This window comes from Copadichromis virginalis, linkage group LG4 (assembly GCF_057382275.1).
Source record: "Copadichromis virginalis isolate Kocher_CV1m ecotype Utaka linkage group LG4, C_Virginalis_male_GT1.1, whole genome shotgun sequence".
Taxonomy (NCBI): domain Eukaryota; kingdom Metazoa; phylum Chordata; class Actinopteri; order Cichliformes; family Cichlidae; genus Copadichromis; species Copadichromis virginalis.
In genome coordinates, this window is record NC_140621.1 from 35,818,652 (window position 1) to 35,831,795 (window position 13,144).

General features: G+C 42.0%; 1 protein-coding gene across 1 annotated transcript; it reads left to right on the forward strand.

Annotated features, from left to right (window-relative positions):
• Positions 1–2,666: 2,666 nt before the first annotated feature.
• On the forward strand, positions 2,667–12,590 carry LOC146712070 (uncharacterized). Its single transcript, XM_085455203.1, has 3 exons — positions 2,667–2,817; positions 4,318–4,399; positions 11,562–12,590. Exons 2-3 carry the CDS (start codon positions 4,323–4,325, stop codon positions 11,977–11,979), a joined length of 495 nt encoding a protein of 164 aa, XP_085311329.1. The 5' UTR covers positions 2,667–2,817; positions 4,318–4,322; the 3' UTR covers positions 11,980–12,590.
• Positions 12,591–13,144: the final 554 nt, after the last annotated feature.

Consider the following 13,144-nt stretch of genomic DNA (forward strand, 5'->3'; position numbering starts at 1 on the left):
CTGAGTAGACCTCATACTGGACTGTGTTAATGGTGAAAACATTTTAATAATTTAACCATCATAGAAAGGAAGAGCTTTCTTTTACCAGATCTTTGTGTGTTATTAATCTGCTGATGTTCAGTGAGCAGTTTCCTGCTACTGACTGACTTGGTGATGGTTGAATTTCACTTGTGTTAGCTAATATCGTCTAAAAAAAACCCAAAAAACAATACAGGGTCAGATCTGCTCTGAAAAACCAAAAGATTCGTCCAGGAATCGAAGTTTAGATGAAACTGTCTTTCTTCTGTCTAATGCTGACAGGAGGATCTTCTAATGCTGTATAGTTGTTACTGTACTGCTGCTGTATAAATATGTTTAAATGTGAGTGAAACACCAAAGAGTAAAATGATATCTGATCTGTTGTTGCCTGTTTCTAAACTCCGTGAATCATTGCTTACTTGTGTGCTAGAGAACATTAGTGCCTGTACTACGCCGACAGTGTTGGAGACGAACACGCGTGTTACTGAGACGAACACGCGTGTTACTGAGACGAACACACGTGTTACTGAGACGAGTGTCGTCCTGTTGTGTGGGCGTGCCGTCACTGAAAGAAGGAAATCTGCTGGAAACAGAGCAGTCTGGAGCTTTTGCCTCACATGGATTATTCTGTATACCTCTAAACTATTAGTCACTTTTAGTCTAATTTGACCTCTGACCTTTCTGATAGCAGGTGTGGTTCCTACATCACCGTTAAAGAGAATCATTTCTGTATCTTTGACGTGTAGCGAGTTCAGTTTAGGTGTGGACAGCTGTCAGAGGCAGAAACGTTTCAGTAACCTGAACTATTCCTGCAGGGAGATTAGTCTGCATGACTCAACACGACGATAATTATTAGTTGGATTTATTTTCCCACAAAGACTCTCTGAATAAGCTGAAATACTTTGATGTGTTAGCTTTTTGTCTCACCGTGTTCACTGTGACATGAACTGTGGTTTTCCACGCTGCGTATTAAAGTGTCATGTACACAAACACACCGTCGGGTGAGCTGACGTGATGTTTTTTAGACAAAAGTATGAAATAGTAAGTTTAACACAATCCAGCTTGGTCAGCAAGCTGCATCTAATCAGATGATCAGATGACAACACAGTTCATCACTGACCTTCACCCTCCAGCAGTGGATAAATAAACGTTTACTGCTTTCTGCAGATACTTTTAACCAGGCAACGGGACTTGACACATCACACCTTAACATATGTAACCAGGTCATAAATTACATATTGTTATATTTACACAAAATATGTTTTAAACCCCAAACTGTCCCTGGTAAACCTTACCGTTAGGACCTCCAAGTCTGTAGCTATCTTCATCATCAGTTAGAGCCCCTCCTCATCCTTTTCTTCTTCTTTGGTGCAACCCTGTAAATTTGGGGTACCCCTTTGGCCTCTCCCCTTTCCTACAATTCCCCTGTGGGAGAGGTCGGTGTCATTTCTTGTCCTACACTAATAATATCTTTATCCACCCTGATGTTTCTGATCATGTGTTTTAGTTCACTATTGTCATCATTGCGCCTCTCTTTGCTAAATGCTGAGTATGTGGTACGTGTGTGCTGTGTATGTGTATAGGCGCTGATCATGCTAGCATGAACAGTCTTGCTAGCTTGGAGGTTGTAGTGTGTTGAGCAAACTCTCGTCCTAACTGTTCATATTTGGTCATAGCAGGTCTTTCTGTTTACCTTTCACTGTCAGAGACAACACAGGAACACATCGGTTACATGTACAGTGGATCACCGACACCAACTCAAAGACTAAAATTAAGAGCGGATCCATACAAAGAAGATCCACACACTGCTGTGCAGGTACGCCCACACTGTGCGTGCAGACCTGACTTTGTTGATTCAAAAAAATCTTCCTTCCTGTTAGATCAGTCTAAAAGAATCCACTGCCACAAACCTGAGATCTATCCCAGTGTCTGGTCTTTCGCTTTGTTATTCACACGATCCTGTACTCATCCACACGCTTAGCATGCACAGGCAAACTCGCCACACACCACAAACATGTGGCTGCTTGATGCTATAATACTGCTTAAAGAAGATAATGATTGTCACCGCACCCTGTGGTTAAAAACAGCACAGGAAACAAAGGCTGCATGGAGAAAACTGCTCTCCGAAGAACAAATGTTCACAATCTGTTAGAGAGAGGACACACGTGAGCCCGACTGGAGTAACTGACAAAGCTTTAAGACACCAACAAAACGCTCCGTCTTTCTTCTCTCTCACGTACACAAATACACTCTGTTGGGTTTTATATCTTGTGGGGACATCTAACGCTTTCCCCAGCCCCTCTCCTTAACCATAACCACCAACAATGAATGCCTAACCCTGAACCTAAACCTAGCCATAACCCATCGGTAACCCTGACACTAAAACTACAAACTCAAAAATGCCTTCACACTTGTGGGCACCAGGATACACACACACACACACACACACACACACACACACACACACACACACACACACACACACACACACACACACACACACACACACACCTCTGTTGCAGTTTGTTACAGTATCTATTTGCCAACTAAATGTGTTACAATTAAAACAGCAGAAAATGCTAGAGGAGAAATTATTTGAGGCAGTTTCTCTGAAAGTGACGCCCAGCTCTTTCAGTGTGAAAGACGGATCCTAAATGGTTCAGTAGCATCCGTCCTTTCAGCCCCCTGTACTTTCACTTTCAGGGTATAAAAAGAGGACTGTTTAGTAACACAGCTACACCGGGAGGACGACCCATGTGGACACTGCTTATTGCTTTTATCTGAACTCATCACGTTATTGTAAGTCAATTTTTCATTGTTTGATATTAAAAAAACTAGTCTTAATTTAGTCTTGTACGTACAGCTTCCTCTGATTCACTGCATTTTCTAACGTAGGGTTTCAGACTGTGTGAGCCTCACTGTGATTGGACTGTTGAAACAGAATGAGAGACAGAATCTGAACTTTGTAATCATGACTTTCAAAGGGTGGAAATCATAAAAACACTGAGAAACATTCAGTAAAAAGCAGCAGAGGCGGAAACTGTGACCATAACCTGATCGAAGTTTCATCAGTGGTGAAGCCGGAAAGTTTTCAGTGGGGTGTCCAGGATGGATCTGTGATCATTATGGGATGCCACACATGTCTCACAAAAACACAGGGCTGTTTAATCTAGACTATGTTTGGAATGCAGATCAAATAAGATTCAGTGTTTCCAACTTTTTCCTTATTCTGAGATCAAGAGACAAAGAAGCACAAGCTGCACACAGTACTGTAATACTGTAATACTGTACAAAGTACTGTAGTACTGCACACAGTACTGTAATACTGTAATACTGTACAAAGTACTGTAGTACTGCACACAGTACTGTAATACTGTACAAAGTACTGTGTGCAGTATTACAGTATTACAGTACTGTACAAAGTACTCTGTGCAGTATTACAGTATTACAGTACTGTGTGCAGTACTACAGTACTTTGTACAGTATTACAGTATTACAGTACTGTGTGCAGTACTACAGTACTTTGTACAGTATTACAGTATGTTGGATTACTGCTGTAGATGTTTACATGCTTGTACATTTATATATATGCTTTATTCTTTTGAAGGTAAGTTGATCTACAGCATTAGATCGTATTTCATAAAGATGTTTAAAGTTCTGTGAGATGCATTTAACAAAGATCAGCCTGTTTAAGGCTCTGACGTCTTTTATATATGACTTCAAACAGTTATGATAACACGTGTTTTTCTCACCCAGCAAAGGAATATTTGCTATACAATTAATCACGGCTTGTGATCAGCATTTTAAGCTTTCAGGTTGAGGCATCAACACAGTAAAGGAACAACATTTGTCTCTTTCATAGACAATTCATCCGTATATAAGCTGTAAGAGATATTTGCCTTTGAGATAAAGAAGATATCAAATGATATGAAATGTAAATACTGAAGCTCAGTGTTTGAAATTTAAGTTTCACTGCTGTCATTTTTTAAAATAAGTACATTTCATTTACTAATACAATGAATGTAACGTTGACCTGTGTCGGCAACCTGAGCAGTGCTTGGTGTTGTAGACCAGAGCTCTAGGCTACATTAAACAGCCGCTCACTCCGGCCTTCACAGCCGGGTCCTTCAAACAGTGCAGCTCCTGAACTGAGACACAGCTACAGCTACTGCACCAATTATCTGAAGGCAGGATGTGTCCACAGTGCACAATTGTTGATGTGAAAGAAAAACCTCCTCACATCTGTCACCATCCAGCTGAGTCCCTGAAGGCTCAGTCGTTTTGTTCTTCTGCTTGCAGACGTCATGGGTGCTTCTGACTCTCGACAGTGTGAAGTTGTCTTTAGCAATTACAGCAAGAACTACTCGCTGCGCAACCCCAGGTGACTCCTTACTCAAACACAATCACTCACATTTCATTTTTTCTGCTGGTTAGTTCAAAGTGCTTCACAGATCATTGACATGCTGTTAATAACAGAACTATTAAGCAGATTAAAAATAGAGACATGAACGACATGAAATTAATTAAAAGGTAAAAACATCATAAAAAATGTAGAACAGAGTGTGAATGACTAACAAAGACCAATATAAAGCATGTTAGGGGTGTTCATCGTTCGCCTTGGAGCAGCTTTCACAGCAGAAACGTCTTCATGCAGCTCTCAGTTTCTCATTACACACACTCACCTGTGCAAAACACACTGCAGCAATCAAAACTTTTGTCCTATTTGTCATGAAAACTCAGTCAATCACTTCATCTCTGATCACTGAATTCAGATCCTTTCATTACATTTTTGAGGCTTTTATCAAAACTTTTCTGACTTTGGAAAAATATTGGCCTCGTGTAGAAAAGTGTGACACAAAAATAAAAATCTAATTACTGCTTGTTTTACCTAAAACTCTTCTTAGAACGTGTTTATTTTAAAGGCAAATTCACTGCTGTTCATGTGTTGCTATGTTTGCTCTTTCATACACGTCTGAATAACGTTTGAAGTGATTTGATTGAAATGCAAACAGTGCTGAGGAAAGTGAGAGAGCTGTGCTGTTCAGATGAGAAGCATACTGAGAAATATGTTGATGCACATATTTCACACAATGAATTATGACTGATGTGAGAACTGCATTAAGAGCAGTGAGAATGACAAACTGTGAGTGGTGTTTAGGGCGGGGCTCGGGACTAACTGTTTGCCACGGTTGCACTGGTGCACCTACATTTTTTTTCTTCGGCGCACCGGCACAAAAGTTTGGAGCACTCAGATTTTTCAACCGCACTGCTTCACACCGCAGTTTCACATGTGCACTTTTGGGGGGGAATTGCTGACCATTCAGACAATATTCATTTGTAAATGATTAACTAACGATCGTGTGCTTGTGCTTAAAGTGCGTTGGCATTCTGGTAATATTGTAGACAATGTTAAACTTAATCATCACATCGGCCTCTGACGACCTGTTTGCTGCTGCACAGCTGCTGAAAGGCAGTGAGGAGAGGGGACACCTGGGCATTTACTCTTATTATCATGATTCTGATGCGTCGGGTCTGCGCTCTGTGTTTACATCTTTGTGTGGAATCTGCTCTCATTTGTGTCTGTTGTTGACCACACGGAGACTTTTTGTTTTTTTGTTACTCGAACAGTTGGTCGCACCGGTGCGACCTAAGATTTTTTTTAGTCGCACCATTGAAAATGCGATCAAATTGGCCGCGCTCTAGAGCGCTGGTGTAGGGATCTGCATTTTTAAATGTTGCCTGAAACTGGAATTTTATGCAAATTGGGAATGGTTGAGGAAAAATGTTATTTTCTAGGAATTTGCTGATTGGATGGAATCACTTGGCACTTGTTTAGTGAGCAGAACTGAGCTTCCAGAGCAAATTTACCCACGAGAGTGAGAATCTGCTGGAAGCTCACAAAGCCTGCCCTGCTGCATGTGCAACAGTTTCTCTGTGCTTGGATTCAAAACGCTTGTGCCTACATACACACCACTAAATGGACAAGCTACACAAAGACACGTACATAATGTACTGCTGCTAACATGGGACCGGGTGTGTGCTGAACAGGGCGTGGACACAGATGTAGGACTCAACAGACGGATTAAATTCTAAATCCAAGCGTTTAATTTCTCTGCATCTGAGACCACAGTTATAACAACTTCTACTGTTATAACTGCACATTACTTCTCTCAGCTTATATATACACTAACTTATTGGAAGTTACATGTCTACTTTTTAATGCACAGATACAACACACAATCTGCACTTTTCCAGTTATTCTAAATATTCTTAACTATTTAAACATCTTTCAGTATCCTGCTCTGATTGCACACTACAACCTGGGTTTGCCACTTATCTGTACTCTAATTTTAATAACTGTACAGTACTCTGATTTGGTAACTACTGTCCATGATGTAAATATGTAAAAATTTTGTTTCTGTGTGTATTTGTGGGGGTTTTGCTGCTGTTATGACCAAATTTCCCCTTGTGGGACAATTAAAGGATTTTTCTGTTCTAAATGTAAATCATAAGTCCAAAGGCAAAACTCATGACTCAGAATACTGGGTCAAAGTCCCAGGACCATGACAGCTCCAGGCTCAGAAGTTGTTAGTTGTTCCTTGTTTGAGCTCAAAGACCTTTCAGTCTGGAGCAGTTGGTGGATCAGCTCCCAGGTTCTACAGTCCTTGTGTCAAATTCAATTCAGTTCAATTTCATTTATATAGGACCAAATCACAACAACAGTTACCTCAAGGCACTTTATTTTGTACAGTATATCCTATAATAATAGATACAGAGAAAAACCCAACAATCAACAAACTCCCTAAAAGTAAGCACTTTGGCGAACCAGGCTCAGGGAGGGGCGGGGCCATCTGCTGCGACCGGTTGGGGTGAGAGAAGGAAGACAGGATAAAGACATGCTGTGGAAGAGAGACAGAGATTAATAAAAAGGATGATTCAGTGCAGAGAGGTCTGTTAACACATAGGGATGATCTGATATCGTCGTGTTGGTGTTGTTCCCACATCATCATGAAAATGTTGTTCCAGGTTCAACATTGCAAGTGACCAATCACATTCTTGTGGCGTTATTCTTTTGCGCGCCAAGCCATTCGTGCATTTATGAAATTCCAATGTTGCAAGGACAATATCAATTCTGCTTACCATTTATTAAAGGGTTAGGGTCCGTTGATTGGCGGACAGAGGCAGTTTCTCGCAGCTTAAGTACAGTTTTTTGTTTTACGGCGTTTTTTCCCGAAGTCGCAAAAGTATGACGTCACAACATTCTGATTGGCCACTTGCAATGTTGATCCTGCAACAGAAGAAACACCCAGTGCATCATGGGAATCCCTGGCAGCCTACGTCTATTGCAGCATAACTAAGGGAGGATTCAGGGTCACCTGGTCCAGCACTAACTATATGCTTTAGCAAAAAGGAAAGTTTGAAGCCTAATCTTGAAAGTAGAGATAGTGTCTGTCTCCTGAATCCAAACTGGAAGCTGGTTCCACAGAAGAGGGGCCTGAAAACTGAAGGCTCTGCCTCCCATTCTACTTTAAATACTCTAGGAACAACAAGTAGGCCTGCAGAGCGAGAGCGAAGTGCTCTAATAGGGTGATATGGTACTACAAGGTCATTAAGATAAGATGGGGCCTGATTATTTAAGACCTTGTATGTGAGGAGCAGGATTTTGAATTCTGGATTTAACAGGAAGCCAAAACAGGAGAAATCTGCTCTCTCTTTCTAGTCCCTGTCAGGACTCTTGCTGCAGCATTTTGGATCAGCTGAAGGCTTTTCAGGGAGTTTTTTGGACTTCCTGATAATAATGAATTACAGTCGTCCAGCCTGGAAGTAATAAATGCATGAACTAGTTTTTCAGCGTCACTCTGAGACAGGATATTTCTAACTTTAGAGATGTTGCGCAAATGGAAGAACGCAGTCTTACATATTTGTTTGATATGTGCGTTGAAGGACATGTCCTGGTCAAACATGACTCCAAGGTTCCTCACAGCGTTACTGGAGGCCAAGGTAATGCCATCCAGAGTAAGAATCTGGTTAGATACCATATTTCTAAGCTTTTCAGGGCCGAGTACAATAACCTCAGTTTGATCTGAATTAAGAAGCAGAAAGTTAGCGGCCATCCAGGTCTTTATGTCTTTAAGACATTCCTGCAGTTTAACTCATTGGTGTGTGTTATCTGGCTTCATGGACAGATAGAGCTGGGTGTCATCTGCATAGCAGTGTAAATGTATGCTCTGTCTTCTAATGATGCTGCCTAAGGGAAGCATGTATAATGTAAACAGAATTGGTCCTAGCACTGAACCCTGTGGAACTCCATAATTAACCTCAGTGTGTGAAGAGGACTCTCCATTTACATGCACAAACTGGAGTCTATTAGATAGATATGATACAAACCACTGCAGCGCAGTACCTGTAATACCTACAGCATGTTCTAATCGCTCTAATAGGATATTATGGTCGACAGTATCGAACGCTGCACTGAGGTCTAGCAGGACAAGCACAGAGATGAGTCCACTGTCAGAGGCCATAAGAAGATCATTTGTAACCTTCACTAAAGCTGTTTCTGTGCTGTGATGAGCTCTGAAACCTGACTGAAACTCTTCAAATAAACCTCTGCAGATGATCTGTTAGCTGTTTGACAACTACTCTTTCAAGGATGTTTGATATAGGTGACAGTGACAGTGGCAGAGAAAAGGACATTAAAGAAACTGATGGACATTATGGACAATGCTGGGCATCCTCTGCACACGGCCATTAACAACCAGAAGAGTCTGTTCAGTGACAGGTTGCTTCTCCCAAAGACAAGAACTAACAGACTTAAAAACTCCTTTGTCCCACACGCCATCAGACTGTTTAACTCCTCTCTGGAGGGGAGAGGGAGGGGAAACAGGAGGACAAAGGAGGGGGGAACAACTAAGCTGTAGTGCCTCTTCACCTCACTGTGCAATCCCTTGTGCAATACTTTTGTAAATAGTCAACAGTGCAATAGACTCAATACTTGAAATGTGCAATTCACTTGTATTTTTATTTTTTATTCCTATTTATTCTATTTATCCCCTTCATATATTTTATTTATATTGTCTCTGTATTTATATATGTGTGTGTGTGTGTATATATATATATATATATATATATATATATATATATATATATAACCTGTGCACTGCCTGGATTGATTACAAGAAGGCCTATGACTATGACTCAATGCCCCACAGCTGGATACTGGAATGCCTAGAATTGTACAAGATCAATGGGACCCTAAGAGCCTTCATCAGGAACTCAATGGGGATGTGGCGTACAACACTAGAGGCCAACTCCAAGCCCATAGCACAAGTCACCATCAAGTGCGGGATCTACCAAGGAGATGCTCTGTCCCCACTGCTGTTCTGCATAGGCCTGAACCCCCTCAGTGAGATCATTAACAAGACTGGCTACGGATACCGACTACGGAACGGAGCAGTTGTCAGCCACCTCCTGTACATGGATGACATCAAGCTGTATGCCAAGAGTGAACGAGACATCGATTCACTGATCCACACTACCAGGCTATACAGCAATGACATTGGAATGTCGTTCGGACTGGAGAAGTGTAGTCGGATGGTAACAAAGAGAGGGAAGGTAGTCAGAACTGAGGGGATTGAACTACCAGAAGGCAACATTGCAGACATAGAGGACAGTTACAAGTACTTGGGGATCCCGCAGGCGAATGGGAACCATGAAGAGGCCGCTAGAAAAGCTGCAACCACCAAGTACCTGCAGAGGGTCAGGCAAGTCCTGAGGAGTCAGCTGAATGGTAAGAACAAGATCCGGGCCATCAACACGTACGCCCTGCCCGTGATCAGGTACCCTGCTGGGGTAATAGGCTGGCCAAAGGAGGAGATAGAAGCCACTGACATAAAGACAAGAAAGCTCCTTACCATGCATGGAGGGTTTCACCCCAAGTCCAGCACCCTGAGGCTGTACGCTAAGCGGAAGGAAGGGGGCCGGGGACTGGTGAGTGTCAGCACCACAGTCCAGGATGAGACAACGAACATCCAAGAATACATTGGGAAGATGGCCCCAACTGACCGAGTGCTCAGTGAATACCTCAGGCAGCAGAAACCCAAGAAAGAGGAGGGAGACGAGGAACCATCATGGAAGGACAGAGCCCTGCACGGTATGTACCACCGGCAGATAGAGGAGGTGGCTGATATCCAGAAATCCTACCAGTGGCTGGACAAAGCTGGACTGAAAGACAGCACAGAGGCACTAATCATGGCAGCACAAGAACAAGCTCTGAGCACAAGATCCATAGAGGCTGGGGTCTATCACACCAGGCAAGACCCCAGGTGCAGGCTGTGTAAAGATGCCCCAGAGACAATCCAGCACATAACAGCAGGGTGCAAGATGCTAGCAGGCAAGGCATACATGGAACGCCATAACCAAGTGGCCGGCATAGTGTACAGGAACATCTGTGCCGAGTATAACCTGGAAGTCCCGAGGTCAAAATGGGAGATGCCCCCAAGGGTGGTGGAGAATGACCGAGCTAAGATCCTGTGGGACTTCCAGATACAGACGGACAAAATGGTGGTGGCTAACCAACCGGACATAGTGGTGGTAGACAAACAGAAGAAGACGGCCGTAGTGATCGATGTAGCGGTTCCGAATGACAGCAATATCAGGAAGAAGGAACACGAGAAGCTGGAGAAATACCAAGGGCTCAGAGAAGAGCTCGAGAGGATGTGGAGGGTGAAGGTAACGGTGGTCCCCGTGGTAATCGGAGCACTAGGTGCGGTGACTCCCAAGCTAGGCGAGTGGCTCCAGCAGATCCCGGGAACAACATCGGAGATCTCTGTCCAGAAGAGCGCAGTCCTGGGAACAGCTAAGATACTGCGCAGGACCCTCAAGCTCCCAGGCCTCTGGTAGAGGACCCGAGCTTGAAGGATAAACCGCCCGCAGGGGCGTGCTGGGTGTGTGTGTGTGTATATATATATATATATATATATATATATATATATTCTGTAACTCTGTAACTTCTGTCGGTGCTGTGCTTTTTTGGAAATCGAATTTCCCAGAGGAACCCACCCGAGGGATTAATAAAGTTCTATCTAATAAAGGAAGGTTGGAGATTGGCCTATAATTAGCTAAGACTGCTGGGTCTAGAGATGCTTTTTGAGTAAAGGTTTAACTACAGCCAGCTTGAAGGCCTGTACCACAGGCTGAAGGCCTCTCATCCAAGACGCTTCATAAGTTCTAAAACCAAATGGTGGAGGATCAAATGTTTATTTATCCAAATATATCAAAAAGCCAAACACTACTATTTTTTTATAAACATTGTGGGAAATTTGTTAAATCTTTTTGTATATCAGGATGTGATATGGAAAGTGTCGTGTTGGAAGTATTTATACTGCGTGACTGTTAAATGTTTGCTCTGTGCAGTCTTTGTGGCAACCGTAGCCAAACATTTTCTGTTAATCCAAAGTAACCCTGGTACACGCCTGTCTCATGACCGCTGCCCTTCATTTCAAAATTGACATATTCATTGAGATGTCTTTTGTTTCTCTGTCCAGAGTGCATTTGGAGAGTGGACAATATGACACTGCCATGCCTTCAACACTGCGCACTTCTGAATATGGCAGCGCTGTGTTTTCTAAGACTGCTGGCGCAGCGCGCGGATGTGTTGGAGTCGTCACCTACGATCTTTACAATGAATCTACAAAGCGAGCTGATAAGAAAATTGCTGGCATGTTCTCTGTTCCTTTCGATTATAACCTGTACTACATCTGGCATGGAATCGGAGTCTTTCCCATCAACACACAATGTAATTCTTGTCTGTTTGACATTATGAAAAACAATGAACAGCGAGGGTTTGTCAGAGGAAGAGCTGAGGGTCCCACTCTTACTTACAGAGATAATGATGTTACCCTTACTTCCGCCATCTCAAACTGTAGTCGAGCGACTATGACAGTGGAAGTGCGCAACCGATAGTAGACAGTCTAATAATGGAGAAAACAGAGTGACGGGTTTTTATTTTGTTCTTTGGTATAACCTTCAGACGATCTTTTGTTTTTAGTGGTTTATCAAGACAAAGAACATCAAAGTGGAAATTAAAATGCATCGACATTAAAACAAGGAGGTCAGTGATATAGAAGCTCACTCAGCACAATACGTCAGAATTCACAACTTATTGTCCAAAAAGTGACAAATATAACTCTGAGCACAGTTTGAGTGAAGACCTATTAGATGAGCATTGTATGTAAGTTTGATTCTATTCAAACCAATAGTGTGGGAGGAGAAGCAGGTCTGGGGTAATCGTGAAACAGAAAACAATCATCAACAATGAAGGAAATTTGGATCTTCTGTAATGTGGAAGTCTGTTCCACAGTTTGGGCCTGACATTAACTGCTAAACAGTGAAGAGGAGTTCAAACAGGAATTTGGGAAAGAGTATTTTAAATTATTCCTATGATTCAATTGTTTCATGCAGAAATAAACTCACACTTTTGTTCTATTAGAAAAAATGTCCCCGATACAACAAAAACTATGTGATGGTTTGTCTGCAGATCACTGAATATGAACAATAAAGATATCTGACGTTACTATCCCTCAGCCACTCCTGTGCTTCATTAAGTGATCATGATGGCATTTCATTATTACTGGGTTGAATATTCGACCAAATAATATATTTGTTTAAATGTCTGTAGATAAAAGAAAAAACTGTGTCTTCAGGTAGATACACAAAATGCTCGATGTCTCACAATTCAAAGCAGTGTATGTGTTCAGTGTAGCAGCTTTGTTGAACCACCAGAGGGCATCAGTACTTTTCTGTGACAGCTCCAACTTGTCAGCTAAACACAGCCCCTGAGATTCACTTAAGCATTCATCATCAGCAAGGATAAAGTTACACCTAAAAACCAAAATCTGGACTTTGGTTTCTCAATCAGTAAGACAATAAATAAATCAAACAGGCAACATGTTTCATTTATCTTAAGCAAGAGTTCTGTGAATGCTCAAAAGAGATTTTAGTCCCACAGGATTAACATATTATACTTCTCTTATATTTAACTAGTCGTACAAATTAGAAAGTGAAGATAAGAACTACTCCCCAAAGACTTAATGTCATAATGTAATTCATTTGAAGTGTATACATAATA